This window comes from Sturnus vulgaris, chromosome 20 (genome assembly GCF_052056855.1).
Source record: "Sturnus vulgaris isolate bStuVul1 chromosome 20, bStuVul1.hap1, whole genome shotgun sequence".
Taxonomy (NCBI): domain Eukaryota; kingdom Metazoa; phylum Chordata; class Aves; order Passeriformes; family Sturnidae; genus Sturnus; species Sturnus vulgaris.
Window position 1 is genome coordinate 6,995,874 of NC_142262.1, and position 17,081 is coordinate 7,012,954.

At 44.9% G+C, this 17,081-nt stretch overlaps 1 protein-coding gene across 6 annotated transcripts in view; it reads left to right on the plus strand.

The window, feature by feature from the left end:
• Nucleotides 1-16,782, plus strand: part of UNK (unk zinc finger) — a 45,309-nt gene extending 28,527 nt beyond the window's left edge. For 2 of the 6 annotated variants that reach the window (XM_014889137.2, XM_014889142.2), the window contains 7 exons: nt 3,983-4,051; nt 4,739-4,913; nt 6,038-6,139; nt 7,651-7,839; nt 10,615-10,796; nt 11,292-11,549; nt 11,913-16,782. In XM_014889137.2, the coding sequence (XP_014744623.1) occupies nt 3,983-4,051; nt 4,739-4,913; nt 6,038-6,139; nt 7,651-7,839; nt 10,615-10,796; nt 11,292-11,549; nt 11,913-12,068 (1,131 nt within the window). In that variant the 3' untranslated portion in view covers nt 12,069-16,782. The remainder of the gene's footprint in view (nt 1-3,982; nt 4,052-4,738; nt 4,914-6,037; nt 6,140-7,650; nt 7,840-10,614; nt 10,797-11,291; nt 11,550-11,912) is intronic. The other 4 variants (XM_014889138.2, XM_088176486.1, XM_014889139.2 and 1 more) reach the window with 4 other exon arrangements.
• The last annotated feature ends 299 nt before the right edge of the window (nt 16,783-17,081 follow it).

Sequence of the window (17,081 nt, forward strand, 5' to 3'; positions counted from 1 at the left end):
CTCTGCTCTTGCTGTCAGCCTCCCCTCCAGCCTCTTTCATCTCACATCTGGTCTTGTCTCCCTTGCTGCCATCACACACCCAGTTTGTAAAAGTTGAGCTGCTGCTTGTTTTCCTAACCCCTCTCAACTTCTGTCTTGTGTTGACCCTGGGTAGCTTCCCACATCACTTCTTGCTCTTTCTTTTTATATGTTTAGGTCCTTGCCAAGAGTTGCTGTGTCTTTTGCTGTATTGTCTCATGGAAGCTCATCCTTCCTTCTGTCTCCAGACTCTTACCTTGATCTCCATGACTTGGTTTGTCCTCTGTTCACCATTCCTCTGGTGTATTAAAGATGTCATGTTAGTTTTCTCTTTCTTCTGTGGCTGTATCATTCTGATCCTTGACTCTCTCCTGTGGCTTCTGTATTAAATTAGAATTCCTCATTCTTATTTTAAGAACCCTCTGAATATTACCCAACCCACATTTCTTAGTGACATTCCCTCTCTTATCCCTTTTGGATATTCCAGTCTTGCCTTGCTGCTTCCTCAGTCTTCCTCCTGGTGTCATGCCTTATTCATGCTGCTCCCTAGGCCTGGAAGAGTCTCTTCCAGCTCTTTTGCCACACATGAGTTTTTCCACAGTCAGCTTCTTGCTGTGAATTTCCTTTCTTGATGTTACAATTAATAGTTTCCCTTCCAGCCTGAGCCCAACCCAGAGCTTGGGTTTTTATTTCAGTTTTAGTTTTTCACTGTGTTTGTAATTTTATTTAGGGGGAGGGGAATAGCTACTTGTATGAGGAAGTGCCTGCAAAAGTATCTCCTACAAATTCTTATACAAGAGTATAAAAAGGAATGAGAATAGCAGGTCTGTGTTGCCTGAGAACAGAGAGGGCAAGAAGTGCTGCATTCAGCCTGACCATGTTTTAACTTTGGTCTGTGACATTAAAGAAGTCAGTCTTAATGAGCCTGTACTGCTGTGAGAAAACTGTGGAAATATCCTGTCCAGACAAGGTCTTGCATAAAGCAGTTGAATTTAGAAGCAGACTCCACGGGTTTTATTTATTTTTATGGCTTTGGGAAAATATGGCCAAGCTTTGCAGTAGGGCCACTCTTGAGCACTGTTTAGTCTAATTAAAATGATGCAGTGACAAATCCAGATTAAACTACATGCATGTGTGCTCTCTTATCAATGCTCCCTTTGTCTGGCTTAAGGGGATGTGCCTTAGGAAACTGCAAATTGATGCAACACATCTTTGGGGGTAAAGAGCAGAGCATGCTGTGATCCTGGCACTTCTTGCAGGCACAGCAGCTTGTAACAGTTGTTTAGAAACAAAAGGAAAAACATGTCCTCGTTCTCTGTGGCCTCTGCTGCAAAGGAGGAGTGAACCCAGAGCTGAAGCACTGAGAGAACCCCTGTCTGCTGCCAGCAGAGGCAGGGTGCCAGGGAGGCCCTGCTTTGGAGAAAATGGGCACCAAGCCTAAGCCAAGGAGAAAGGGGATGGAGCATGAAAAGGACTTGTAAAAGGAGGGCCAGATGATGAGCATTTGTATCTGGAGTCAGATCTGTGCTACAAAGATACAGTATTCACGTAACTGCTTAATTATGTGGTTTTAATTAAGCAAAACCTGTGTTAAATAGGAATAAATAGCTATTAAGGTATAGACAGAAGTAATCACAGTTGCTTTATGCTAGGCTTCTACAGACAAAATTAGGTGTCTCAGAAGTGTTCTGATTTAATTTTACTTTAATTTATAATTACTTACTTTTTAAATTCTACTGTAATTCCCTTTGGCTGCAGTGGGCACCAGAGATTCTCAAATACCCTGTAAATTAGACCAATAATGAGGCATTTAACTTTGTCAGCTCCTGTATGAAAACATCAGAGGAGACACTCTGGCTCAGTTCTGCAATGGCCTTGTCATTTTTCCCCTGTAGAATTGGTACAAATAGTTTCTAAGTTATTAGAATGAAAAATGCACCTTCTGTCTTAAGTTTATGGTAAGGCTGAGCCAGCAGTTAAAGTTAAAAATACTTTTCCCAAGTCCCAAAAGATTTAGCAAGCTGGAAAAATGCTGGCTGTACTGGAAGGACTTGAATGCCACGACCAGGAGGTGTTCCCAAGTCTTGACACACAGCACAGTAGGTTTGTTCCATGCTGGTCAGAAAACATTTAATTTCACTCATAATTTATGTCCCTTGTTCTCTTCCCTGACTGCAACAGAGAGAGCTGGAGAATTTCAGCCTGTCCTTTGAATGTCTGCCTCGATGTGTGCCCTTTCTGATGTTATTCAGAGCTAAAGGAGACTGGCTTAGTGGTGACATTTTGTTTGTTCTATTTTTCCCTTGTCTTCTGTGAATTCCAGGCAGTGGGAACTGGGGCTAACTTGGAAATATGTTCACTTTTCTCCTACTTAAAGGAAAAAAAAGTGCTTTCAGTAAGTCTGAAGTGCAGCAGAGCCAGCTCCCCACGTTGGCAGGAAGCCTCTCAGTGGGGGCACGGCTGTGTGTGAGCCCTCCCTGAGCTGCTGACGTGTGAGATAGCACATTTTGTGTTCAGATGAGTGTCAGCTGGGGCAGGGCTGTGCTGGATAATGCAGCAGGAGCATTATCAGACACACACAGAGGCACTCACAGAGCACAGCTCTCCCACACAGACAGTGAACCCATCGTGGGCTCCTGTGTTGGGAACACGTTCAGGGAAGTGTGAGAGAACAGTCCCTGTTGCAGGAAGATTTTTGTGTCCATCTCCCAACTGTCTGCCAGGCTTTGACCTCTCTATCTGCCCATGGGCATAGAGCTGAGCAGAGAAAATGATTTAATGAAGGAAAACCAGGGGAGGAATTCTTCTGCCACTCTTTAGCCTGTCTGATTATGTCACCCCTCTCCAGCATTCCTTTATCTTTGTCATGAGACTGTTCAGGCCAAGAAGTCAAGGGGTGTCATTTCAGCTCAGGCTGGTGCCTCATGTGCTGCTGCTGCACATCATGCCTCTGTTTCCTGCAGAGATGGTGCCTGCCTGGATTTGGGATAAAAATCAACTTGCTTTATGGCTGGAATATGTCTGTGTTTCACACTGAGGGGGTTGGAGAGTGAATAAAAAAGCAGGGCTGACTCCCAGCACTTCTTTGCTGCCTCTTGTGCCCAGAGGGTGGGATTGATCTCCCTGTGCCATGTCACAGTAGGGGAGGAAGGGAGCAAAGCCTGCAGACAGACTGTTACACACTGACAGGCTCCTGAGGCCACTTCCCAACTGGATCCCAGCAGAACTGACTGGGATAGTTGATAGCCATTAAGGATATAATGCTGGAAGCACCTTAAGCTGAATTTTTAGCCTGGGTGGTGGGATTCTAAATGTGTATTGGCATTCATGCAGTTTTTGCAATTCCAAACAGCCTTATGTTTTCTACCTTTGAGCTCTTTATGTTAATGGATGAGGGGAGGATTTTTAAATAAAGTTAGTTTGGTGATGTTGCTTTGAAAATTGATTGGTTATCACTGTGTTTTACTTTGCAATCCTAGCTGAGAGCTAGGAAAACTTTGAGGAAAAACATAATCTACCATACTTTTATTTTCCCTAAGCTGGAAAATATTTGCATAATTTAACAATGCAGTGTGCCTCCCACCATTTCTGGCCCTTTCTGGGTGTTAGATGTTAGTAGTGCTGATGAGTTAATTATAGAAAGGCAAAATAATTTGGTTTTGATCTTGGTTCTTAGGATGTGCTTTGTGCTAGCAGGGGTCTTACAACAGCATTAAAGGCAAATGTCACTGTGACAAGTCTCTGCATAACTCTAGGGGTGATGTCTTGGTATACAGAAAGCAAATCACTTGGAATGTTTTCAGTTTGCTGTGCTTTTCCTCTCTCTAAATTCTCCAGTGCCTTGAGCAGCTCAAGAGAAGAGTGGTCTGTGTTTCCCATGGTCTCTCCAAAGCCAGCAGCCAGCCATTTTTAATTTTGCTAAATAATCCCTCTGCTTATCTTTTGTTTTATTTCTCTACTGCAGCAAGCAAAGATGAAATCGCACTCCCTGGAACACAGGAGCCAGGAGCAACCTTTGTTACAGCCCAAACAGGTACGGAAGTGCTGGCAAGGCTCTGACCCAGCCCAGGGCTTCCAGCACCACAGAAATCTGTGGATCCAGACAGCTCTGCAGGGAGTAAATAACAGTCCAGACACCATTAGGGATGCTCAGCTGGAGGGATTACTTTATGAAGATGGGATGATTTGCTGGAGGTGTTATTTGTGAGTAGTTAGACCTGAGTGAATTCGGGGTAGATTCATAGGGCTGGACTGTGCAGGAGAGAGTCTTCAAATTACAGAAAATTGAGCTGGAATGGATCTCTGGAGTCATCTAAGTTCAAGGATTTGGCAAAGGCAATTTAATATCAGGTTCTAAGTGGTGTGCTGAGCTAAGGCTGAGTGAGTGATTGTGTGGTCCATGGCTGTGATTGCATGCAACCTGTGGGTCACAGGAGTTAATTCTGGGGCAGCCTGAAAGATGTTTAGAATACTGGGGAGGGGGATGGGGGGGCAACACGGAGGGTCATGGAATGGAGAGCAGTTGACAGAAATTAAGGAAAAGCTGTTAATCTCTCCCCACCCCCAGCCCAGTGGTAGCAGTAGCCATCTGTCAGGTTGGAAGCAGGCAGGAAACAGGTTCGCTGCTGGCATTTGGCTCGTTCCTGCACGTTTCTGAAGGGGTTCTTCCATCAAGACGTTTTATTTCCTACCTCTTTTGCTTTTCACACTCTTGTTTCAGGACATCCTGGGCATTCTCCCAGTGGGGAGCCCACTGACATCCAGCATCTCCTCTAGTATCACCTCCAGTCTGGCTGCAACCCCCCCGAGCCCGGCCGGCACCAGCAGCATTCCAGGCATGAATGCCAATGCCCTTCCCTTCTACCCAACCAGTGACACCGTTGAGTCTGTCATAGGTAACTTGGCCTTTTTCACTTATGAAAATAGGGTTTCCTCAGCCATGGATTGCCAGGTATGAGACTTGGAATAGCCTGGGTGTTCCAGTGACCTCCAGTTTTCCGTGTCTGTCAGTGCTGGCAGATTCCTGAAGCTTGTTCTGTGACCGTGACACATCTGATGTTTCCTGCAGGTCATTTTGGATGAAATTCACCCACGGGACCAACTGAAGGCCACTCAGAATGTCACATGGTGTAAAAGGGCCTTAGTTTTAGCTTTGTCAAAGTGACAAAGAGGTCTTGGACTAGGCAGGAAATCACAGGGGCATTTTCCACAGTTACATCCCCTCAGTTCTAAATGACAGTTTTATAGCCAGAGCTACCACCAGGTAGATTGTAAGGACTTTGCCCTTTGTAGAGTGTAGGACAGAGGCTGTAAGAGAAAGGAAAACAGGAGAGTCCAGAAAGTGGAGTCACTCTTAGATAGGCACAGGCTTTTTGGTCACCTGTTTTTCTTCTTCTTTTTTTTCTTTTTTTTTCTCTTTTTTTAATTAAATGTAACGTTTCTGAGGTGATCTCACTAATTTGTTAAAAATAATAATAGAAACGAGTGGGCATGTGTGGGATGGAATTATATTGATCATCATTAGTGATGAGGCATGTTCAAATAGATATAACAGTTTCAGGCATTAATAAGCTTTATTTTACCCAATATGTGAACCTCAGAGATGTTTTTCAAGAGTTCCCTTCTCCTGGTATTTTTTTCCAAGTGGCTTTTCAGGAAAGCAGGGACAAAGCACAAACCAGACCCAGACATGCCATAAGCCAGTGTTCCTGTATGTATGGGACAGACTTAGAAGAGCAGTTTGGGGAAGACTTATGGGATCTGCTGTTAATTCATCAGAGTTTTGTTTTCATATACCATTTGGGAGTACTTTTAAGACAAAAAGAAACAGATCAGGTTCAAGAACCTGCACTGAAAAGCTGCCCATGACACTTCTGCCAAACCGTCAGAGAACAGGATGGAGAGTAGGGTCCTGAGAGGTAGCAAGCACAGGCTCCTCTGCATGTAGGCTCTTTGGGCCATCCTATCTCTTGAAGTTGTTGGTCCTTTATAACATAATTGGTACCTCTGTGTCTGGCAGAGTCTGCCTTGGATGACCTGGACCTGAATGAATTCGGAGTGGCTGCCCTGGAGAAGACATTTGACAGCAGCACAGTGCCCCACACGAGTGGCATCATGATAGGTACATGAAAGCAACAGAGCTTTCTTTATCTTCTGCCAAGCAGTGTTGCCCAGTCACCTCAGTGGAGCCAGCCCAACCAAGTTCTAAAACCAGTCCCAAAATTACATTGGTTAAAACAGCAATTACAACAAACTCTGGCAACCCCTGAGCATCTCTGAAGTGAGAGCTTGCCCTTACTGACTAGCAGAGCTGAGTTGTTGCCATTGGGCCCAGCTGTCTTGGGGATGTTTCTTGAGACTGAATGGGACTTGCCTGATTTTTTTTTCTTTTTTTTCTCCTTTTTTTTTTGTTTTTCTTTTTTCTTTTTTTTTTGTTTCTTTTTTTTTTTTTTTGAGTGTGTAAGTGGACTCTAGAAGCATCTGATGCATTTCAAATCAGGCCAAAGTATAATAATTTGCATCTTAAGCAGAAAACTCTCCCTAGCTGTAACAGGAAACTCACTGACCTGGTAATGCCATCCATCTGTCAGAGTGTCATCATGGTCTGCTGATTTGGTTCCTGTAATGTCTGTCTCATTTTGATACATGGAGGTAGGCTAAGGCCTCTTCTACCTGTCTCTGATGGGTGTCCAGGGAAAAAAGAAACATCTCATAACGTTTTTGGAAATGGTTGTAGTTTCTGGCTATCCTTGCTGTGTGAAGCAGGTGTTAGAACAGGAGCTAACTCTGCTTGTCTGAAGGTTTCCAAGGGAACTGCACTGCCTGGAGCTGTATTGAGGTAGGAAAGGACCTGTGGAAAGAATATCACTTCCACTTTCCTGCCAGACATTCGAGCCCGTTGGAGGTTTACTGTCCCTGTGTGCTGCCAGCCCTGCTGCTGCTGCTCCCCACCTGCAGTGCCTTAGGGACCCTCCCCTTCTCCCTCTCTTCTCATCACACCTGGGTGTTACCTGGTGACCTTCTAAGGAGGGACATAGAGGAGGAGAGAGCAGGGCTGAGATCTCCCTAAATCTCTGAGTGGCAGGCAGAACAACCTCTGGTGTAAGAGAAGTCTTTTGTGGTTAGGCTTTTGTTTATTTGGGGTTTTTTATTACTGATAAATCCAGGCACTCGGGTATGTGTAACTACAGCTAGTCACTGGTTTTTAGTGGTTGAGATCATGAGCTCACCCAGCATGTTGTTTTCTCACTACAGGTGGTTTGGAGGTATTAAAGGTAGAGGCACATATTTTAGAAGTGAATTTTTTGTGACAAAGTATTTCACCAGATACCAAATTTATCTTCTCCAGACTGACAGGGACCGAGCTCTGCTCAGAAAACCTTTTGTTCCTTTGGCCACTGAAAGAATAATCCATTGAATTGTAGAGGGTCTTAATCTATATGGGTGATGGGATGGCAGCTTCAGTGCTCCTCTTAAAGGCTGAGAGGGGAATGAAACCTCAGGAGAAGTGGAGGGAATCCCGAGGGGCTCAGGGAGAAGAAAGGGAACCTGACAGCTCCTGCTCTGAACTCCTGCCTGTGCCCACACCTCATGGTCATACATAGCCATCCTCTCTGTGTGTTCTTTGTCCAGGTGGGAGTTTGCTGCAAAGTTCTGCTCCTGTAAATATCCCCGGGTCCCTTGGAAGCTCTGCCTCCTTTCACTCTGCCTCTCCTTCTCCACCGGTCAGCCTCTCATCGCATTTCCTCCATCAGCCCCAGGGACACTTAAGCCAGTCAGAAAACACGTTCCTGGGGACATCAGCTTCTCATGGATCATTAGGTAAATGCACAGTGTGTGTGTCCCATGTACATGCCTGTCTGTGCCATGTAAGTATTTTCTTTTCAGTTGGCTTTAATTTCAATGTGTTATTTCACTGCTGCCATGTATCTCCTTCCCATGAGAACAGCAATGGGACTAGAAGCTGTTTTACCAAAAGTCAGCTCATACCTCATGAACCAGGAAGCAATTCCCTCTACTTCCCTTGTTTCTAGGCTGGGAAAAAGAGGCAGGCAGGTTAATTGCCTTGCTCTGGTGATGCCTTTCAGGGTAAAGAGCTCTGCCTTTTCCAGCCAGCGGTGCTTTGCTGAGGCTTCATAAAAAAACTCAGAGCTGGGTCCTCATCGTGGCTTAGTTTAGGCAGGGATTGCAGTTTGCCCTTGGCAATGGTTGTGGGTCAGATTGGCTTCTGGGAGCTCCTGAGCAGGCCTGGGCCACTGGAACTTTTTCTCCTGTTTGGCACTCTGCACCAGTTCTGCAGTGTGGAGTTTCCAAAAAGTCAGTGTTCCAGTTTTGTCCCTTTTGTTCCTTCCCCTCCTCGAGGGTTTTTCTCCTGTATGAGGGACTGATAGAAGAGAAATTACTTGGAGCTTCAGCAGAAAGAACAGGGAATTTTTTAGCAGACATATGTATTTTATTATCAAGACACAAGATTACCTTGAGAATTAAAACAATTTGGCCTCCAGGCTACGGGGACATCAGTTCTGCTCATTTCTGTTCATAACAGTAAATATTAATTCTCTCTATTGATGCTGGACATAAATGCCTCTTAAAATCTGAGATACACTTTAATCTTTAATATTCAGCTTAACCTAATAAAATGATTACATGCTTGTGTAAGCTATTTCTGCATGCACTTATATGTAACTGCATCCCTTGTTTGCACAGCTCAAGCCCATGCTTCCACGCTTTCTATTGCTCCTTGTTTAGTTCTAACAGCTTTTACAATTACTGTAATAAAAGACATCAGAGGCCATCTCTGCTCTCAATTAGGTTGAGGTTGGCTGTTTGTCCCAGTTTTTGTAGGGAAAGGAAAAATTGCTGTTTCAGAAGAAATGAGTTATTATGTTTATCTTGGCTGTGTATTTATACAAATTAAAAGCCAAAAATTGCAGGAAATTCACAAATGCATTTAAATAATTTATTTATAAAATTTATTTTTCCATAAACACAACAAATCCTTTGCTGGAGTTTTGAGAAAATATATAAATAGTTTCTTAGCAGTTGGCAATCATCTGTGCCATTTAACTTAGTGAATGCACATAACATGTCAAGTGTGTAGCTATCACTTATTTGTATTGAAATGGAATTAAAAATACCTAGTTCTGGGCTGGTTTCCACTGTGCTAGGTGCAAAATGTGCAGAGAGGGCTTTCCTGCCCAAAGGGGCTTGATAATTCCAATGTGAAATGAGAACAGCAGATGGAAAGAGGGAGTTAAAACAAATTACAAGATCAGCTTGGTCAGCACTGTGGCAGAATTTGTGGCTTGCCAGCATCCTCCTTAATGCTGGGTTCCCATTGAAGAAAACTGAGGTTTAAAAAACAAAATGTGAGTTGGGATTCCATTAAAACTTCTTGCTTTCAACTGAGCACCCTTCAGAGCAGATGAAATGGATCTGTGGTAAGTGGCCTGAGCCAGCAAAGATCCCTTGCTGCTCTGCTGAATGAGTTTATGTGCCCAAGCCCCTGGTGAAGACAAGTTACTATTTTTCAGCTGCATATTTTGTAACTATTTGTGTCTTGGCTGGGAAGTCAGTGGTGCTGGGACAGACCTCAGTGAGAGACTGTTGACTCCAGGGTTCACTTGCAGGCACAGTTTAGGAGCTGTGAGATCAAAATTATTGATTGCAGCTCCATTTAGGAATATTCCCAGCCAGTGGTGAGCACCACTGCATGAAAATGACTCCCACATCAAACTGAGCAAACTGTGGTAAGAATCCACACTGTTTCAGTGTTACCTTTTCCTACTAGTTTTCCCCGTAATGCAAAGTGTGGGTACCTATTTTAAGTGAAATTATTGAAAGAGTACAAACATTAGACTCTGGAAAAATAGCCAGTTTTGTCTACAGCTGATACTCTGCTCCTTTGTCTTGAATTTCTTCCTGAAAACAGAGTTTATTTGAACAAGCTAAAATAGGGTTAATTAGTTTTCTCTGATAATGCTCACTAGCTCAGTACTAGAACTCTGCAGAGGATGAAGCAGATACAGATACTATTGTCTCTACTTGTTTATAAGCAGGATTTTCCAGTTCTGTTCCTTGTGTATGGGAACAGTAATGACTTGGAGCATTTTTGTGTCACTGTTTGGAAGTGACACTCCTTTTCTAAGCCCCACGCTGAGGAGACAAAAGCAGAAATTTCTCAGGGTGTAGGGTGGGAGGAAGCACCACCTGGGGTCTGTGAACCAACTCTGGCTGTGCTGCACTGAAAAGTGGGAAGGTAGAAGCAGGTCAGGGGCTCTCCTGACAGGAGGGGGATTCAAGCTGATGGTCAGCTCTGCTGTAAAAGTGATGCTTTTAAAAACAGCCTGATTCAAGAGTTGCCTCCACTCAGTGCCATGGTTCCTCTCTGCATCACTAAAGATGAGGCCTAATGGTGTGAAATTTCCCTATAAAGTCCCTCTGATGGACTCCGTGGGCATGAGGATGAAACTGATTCTTAAGATGAACTTTTTATCCTATTTACATTTTTGAATCCTGGATTTCACAGGGTTAGGGAGGAAATGGGGAAACTGCCAGCACCTGTGACATAACCCTCTCTATTTCCCTGTGAAACAGGTTTAAATGGGATGAACAGCAGCATATGGGAACACTTTGCTTCGGGGAGTTTTTCGCCCAGTACCTCACCTGCATTTCTGTCAGGTCCAGGTGCTGCGGAGATGGCACGGCTACGACAGGAACTGGATGAAGCCAACGGCACAATAAAGCAGTGGGAAGAGTCTTGGAAACAAGCCAAGCAGGTACTTGGGCAAATCCTGGGATTAGGGAGTGTGAAGGAGCATTGGGTGTCAGCCTTCCAACAGCTCGCTCTGGACATGGAGGTGATGGACAGCTGTAGGTTTTACAGGTTCTCAGCATTCTTTCCTCTCTCTTGGAAATCACCAAATCTCTGGGCCTGGTGCGTTCAGATGCTGGAAGTGCAAGGCCAGATGTCACAACAGATGCCCTGGAGTGTTTGACAGTCTCTCAGAGCTTTGATCCATGAGAATTTGTCAGTATGCAAAGTTCATCCCCTGAACACTGTGAGCCAGATGAATAGAACCACAGCCCAAGCAGATGGGATATGTGGAATGAGCAGTGCCTTGAAGTAAGGCTGCAAATGTATTTCAGAATTTGGGAACAGGGCAGGCTGGTGTGAGGAGTGTATGGAAATGGAGAGTTTTGCCTGGGTTTCTCTTTGGAGACAGACCAAGTTTTCAGACCTCTTCTTTTACCCTCTTTGTTGGAACTTGCAGGCTTGTGATGCTTGGAAAAAGGAGGCAGAGGAAGCAAATGATCGCGCCAACACAGCTAACATGGAATGTGAACTGGCCCGGGAGCAGAGGGAGGCCTTGGAGCTGCAAGTGAAGAAACTGCAGGAGGAGCTGGAGAGGATCCACACCGGGCAGGACCCGCAGTTCCTGCGCTCCTTCTCTGACCTGGAGACGCTCTCGCTCTCATCGCTCTACACCCTGCAGAAACAGCTGCGGGCAAACCTGGAGAAAGTGGACAAGGTGAGTGCCAGGGCCTGGCAGGGCAGGGCTCTGCCCTCTCTGCTCCTACAGGTCACAGCTTTTCCCCTTTTCTTTAATAAACCCAGAAATCAGAAGCCTAGCATAGATGTAATCAAAGTGAGCTCTAGCTGGCTTCTCTGGAGGAAGGTAACTCCATCTTCTTTTTGCCTAAAGTACAGAGTCTAAATCAATCAAAGCCGCTCTGTTGATCCTAAAGATCCTGAAAGGCATCACGCTGTGCTTTACTTCTGTTCAGGAGATGAGCAGCGTAGACAGCTGCAAGTCCTCCCCGCCCTTCCCCGAGCCGCTGAGCCCTTTGTGTGCGTGTGACGCTGACGCTGTCCCTGTCCCCCTCTCTTGCAGGCAGTATTTCAGATGCAGTCAATGAAATGCCTTAAGTGTCAGAAGGAGAACCGGGTGGTGCTGCCGTGCCAACACGCGGTGCTGTGCGAGACGTGCTCTGAGGAGGGCGAGTGCCCCATCTGCCACCCCAACAGGCCCCACTCCCTGCAGTCGTGACCTCCCGAGGACACTCGTGCTGATCATATCCTAGAGAACTTTTTAACTTTATACATACGTACATATATATGTATGTGTATATATATATATGTATATATGTGTGTGGATGGGCGTGGCTGTGCACGTGTAGGGACGTGCACACACACGCCCATCCACACATGAAAACAGAAATTAGTTGCAGAGCACTTTTTAATATTTTACGTCCCGTATCTAAACTGCCCCTCACCCGTGCCCCACTAATTCTAACTCTTGATGAACTTTGAGAGCTGTTTTTAATACAGATCAAAGGGCCATTTGCAAAGAGTCTGTGTTTCTCCTCTTTTCTATTTAGGTGATAACAAATTTTTGACTATTTCCAGAAGGACTTAGAGTGGGCAAGAGGGGCTTCCACGTGCTTTCCAGAGGAAGAGTTGAGATCACGGGGAGGATCGAGGTGGATTGAAATGATTTGCTCATGCCTTCGGTCCCCCTGCTCTTTCACTGACCCAGCTTGGTTAAAGCCGTCCTCCCTGATGGGAGCTCTGCCAGGCTCCTGCCTGGAGGGCCTCACACTGCCCATCTCTGAATGTGCAGGAACTTTGGCTGTCATTTAATCAGCAAAGTTCACTTTTTAAATTTTTTTACACTCTTTGTATATTTGTATGAAAAGAAGAAAAGAGGGAAAAAAAAAATTTATATCGGATCTAGAGCAAGCCAAGCCCCAAAATTCAGTGGCCAATGTTCACTGCTGATGCAGCCAACATGTTCCAGGTCTGAGCAGCCTTAGAAGTATTGCCCTTGGGTGAGCCAAAGCCCTTTATGAAGGAAATTCGGATGCAAAGGTTAGTTCTCTCCAGGCACTCCTTTGTTTGGTGGCTGTCTAGAGACTTTTTACTGTTTCAGACCAGATTACTTTTGTTTTAGCCACAGGGACCTGATTCGTAGTCACTGCTGAAGTGCATGAACCAATTCCAGGTAGGCTGAGGACACTTTTGTTGCCTGTGTCAGCAGCTCAGGGGTGGTTTGTGGATTGCTGGCTCCAGAAACCCTTGTGCTGGAGATGTGTGGTGACAGAAATAATCCAGCAGCACAGAGAAATGCCACCAGCTCAGACCTGCCCAGCAGCTGAGTTTTCCTGTGACTTTCCTTACCAGCATGTCCATTGGATTTTTACATCAGGTGGATTGCAGTAACCTGCTGGGATCTCAACCAGAAGGCCACTCAGTTGACTAAATATTTTTATTTTGCACAGGGACACTCCTGTGCTGCCCCTCTGTGACCTGGAAAAGCACTGGAACCTCCAGCAGCCCACTATTGTAGGAAAACTGAATTTTTACCAGAGCCTCTCAGAAAGCTTCATATTTAATGCAAACACATAATTAGGTTTGTTTCCATAATTCCACCTTTCCTCTCCATGGAAGGGGTTAATATGCATTCCCAGATGATCTCTTAAGTGCAGCTCTGTGTAGTTCTTTTTTATGTTTTCCCATTAACTTGTTTTTGGGTTTTTTGGTAAAAATGCTTTTTTTCCATGTGTATTTTATTGTAACTAGCATCAGGTTTTTTAATTTTTTTAATGGAGAGACACTGTTGAGTGACTATTGTGGCTATGTTGTTTGGTTATAGCCTTTGAATGTCTGTGCCATGGGGCAGCACATCTGCCTTGGTCTGATCTTAAGGAAAGACCTTTTATTAAAATACGTGAACATTTCTCTTTTTTTAGGAAAAATAAAAAATAAAAAAAAATTAAAAGTGGGGGGGGAGGAGGAGGAAAAAGCCCAATTAAGAAAAAAAAATTTACTAAAAAGTTTTTTTTTTTTTTTGTAACTAACTTAAATCATAGGAAATAAACTCTTGAATCAGATCTTTAATATTTATAAGCAGCAGAGCTGATCAGCCCGTTTTTGGCTATGGTTTGTAACACTTTTTATGAGCGTGGGGGTTTCTCTGCTCCTCTGCCTCCCCAGGGGCTGCTCAGGGGTGATGCTGCCTTTTGCCAACCCTCTTTTTCCAGATGTGTCCAGCAGCAGCTCTGTGATTCCAGCAGGGAATCCCAGCACATGGAACTGGTCCCTGAGGGCAGCCTGGGCTGTCTCTGCGGGATTTCAGCCATGGGGTGATGCAGGACTTGGGGGTGTGAAGGGGAAAGAGCTGCTTGCCCCCACTTCCCCTGGGGTACAAGGAAAAATTCCAGGCCAGAGAAAATGTGTTTTTCCCTTTTGAGTAAAACAGTTTCTCTGTTTTAAAACTTATACCGAAGGACCAAAGAATTCAGAATTTCGCCTGTTTGTGGCCCTTAAATTTTAACTTTCCATTGCCACACTGCACTCATGGCAGAGCAGCCTGAAGGAATTAGCACTAGACCCTTGCCCCCACCCCAACCTCTCTCAGCACTCTCTTTGCACAAGCACATAGACTTTCTCACTTTCCTCTGGTTCTTGAAGAAACACTTCCTAAATTTAGGTTTCTATCAATTTGTTTGCTGCTTTAAAAAAAAAGGAGAGGAATATTGAAATGTGAATTTATTTTCTTAAGCATCAGATGGAAAAGAGAGCTTCATCTTTGCATATTTTGTGAATGTTCTGGTGGGCCATTTAGTGACAATTTCTGAACCAAATGAGGTGGGAGCAGGGGGAAGGATCAGCATTCCTGACCCACTCCAGCACTTGCTGCTGCCTGCTCCGTGCAGGAAGGACAAACCATAATCACAGCACTGCAGTTGAGGCTTAAGAGTCTGTGATCAGCTTTTGTATGGTGTAAAAAGAGCTGAAATAAACCTGGTGCTAATAAGTGCAGCCCCTGTCACGTACTGTCAGGCTTCCTTCTGAAGCAGGAACTCCCTTTACAGGACACACAGTAACACAGCAGAGCTGAGGGGGCTTCAAAACAAAAGTGGGGTCCACAGGGTTCCTTGGGGAGCAGCCCCAGCTGAGCACCCCAACCACGCCTGGGTCCTGCCCCCTCACACAGACTCCTTAGTGGATAATGACATTTTCCTCCCCAGATTTTTGGGAGCTTCAGAAGAGCTGACCTTGGTGACGAATTGGGCAGGTCAGACACTTCTGAGTTGAGAGCTGGGGGAAGGGAGTTGTGGTTGTGTTGTGAAACCACAGCATCCAAAAGGTCAATAAACTTTACATTATTACAGAAAACCAACCTAGAAGCAGGTGGGACAACACGAGCCTGGGTAGATCCAGAGCAACAAGCAGGGTCAGAGCTGTAGGTGAGAGCTGGGAACTAAAGGATTTGAGCATTTTGGGCTAACAGGACCACTTTGAGCTCTTCTCCAGCCTTAGGTGCTGTAGCCGTGTGCCTGTGGGGCACAGGAGGGACCCAGGAAAGGTCTCGGAGCTGGAGCACATTTCCTAAAGCAGATCCCACCCCTGGGGGTCCCTGCAGCTGATCCCCTGCTGAAGGGTTTTACACTTTTGTACATCTCTGAAGCTGAACCTGAGCCACTGGCAAGGCTTGTACAGCTGAGACAATGAAGAGAATTCCTTACCCTGAATGGACTCAGTCATCCCTTGCTGTTCCACCAGCCTCCAAACCTCCTCTCTTCCTCCTTTTTCCCTATCTGAGAAGGAAGAATATTACCAGTGTTTTCCTCCAGAGTTATTATAATCCTTGGAGTGATGGCCAACAGCAAAATAGATGTTACTGATGTAAAACCTAGTATTTTAAAGGTGAAGTATTCCTGCAAAGTAGTGACTGCATTGGAGAGATTTCTGGGGCTTCCCCACTCCGTAGCTTCCAATGTTAAAACAAAATAAATACAGTATACGTTTAAAAAAAATAATAATAATACACACTGCAGTATTTCTGGTGGCAATTCTTGCCCAGTCCCTTCCCTGCTTTCCCCAGGAGGAAGGGCACTGGGCAGAGGCGCCCCTAGTCCGTGTAGAAGTTGGCAGAATGGTGATCAGTGGTGTAAAACGTGTTGTTGATTCCATGTATAGAACTGTGATTTCAGCTGTCGTTCTCTCGTACTCTGTAAATATGTGTTTTGGCTGTCGGAAACCTGGTTTAGACTCTTTTCTTGGCAGAGTGAATTTGCATGTGGGGCTGGAAAGAACTCAATCTGTGTCACAGTTTCCAAGGGCAGGATGGATTTTTTTTTTTTTTTTTAGAGGACAATAAATTTTTATTTTTTTGCTAAGAAAAAAAATACGAACTGAAGCGGTGTGTGTGTGTGTGTGTGCGTGCCCAGGTGGATGTGCAGCCCCAGCCTCTGCTCTGGGCCTTGGGAGGGTGGAGAAATCTTGGCTTTGGAGCCCTCAAAACAACAGATCTGTGGCCAATTTTCACACAACCAAGAATAATTTCTGAGCTCCCCTCCCTTTTCGGGGTGTTGCAATTTACTTTCCTGATGGAGGTGTGGTGAAAGAGGGGGAACATCAAGGCAATGTGGTTAAGGTGGGGCAGAAACCCCTTTGGAAGTGGCAAATCCAAAAATTTCTCACCTAAATTCTTTGTCTGGACATGGATTAATGTCCTGGGAGAGCCAGGCTGGGCAGAGGTGAGCTGTGCCTGCACGGTGGATACAAACAGTGTTTGTGTGTTGGCACCCAAAAGAACACACCTGGCCTGTGGATCCAATAATTACCTGTTAATTTTGGTCTAATTAATGATTCAAAGATGCATCAACCACTTCCCATTAGTCCAATCACAAAAATAATCTGAATGGGCCCATTTGTATTGCAGATTATTGGTAACACAATAAAATCAGTAGATCTGAGTGCCAGCCCCTTCCCTCTTGTGTTCTGGCCATCTGCCTGTATCGGGTTCTTCACCAGGATTAGGAGGATGATGATGGAGATATCTTCCTCTTCGTCATTCTTGCATTGCTAGGAGCTGTGTGCTTCAAGCCTTATTTTTTAATGCTTGGGCTGTTCTCCTGCTCCATGGGGTTAGTTGTGCTCTGACTGATTTAGGTTTATTAATTTCTCTGTAAAAGGTGGGATTTGTTTTAGGGTGGGAGAAGAATCACACAACTGCCTGAAGCCGAGCAAAAATTAAGCTTTAACACGTTGAATA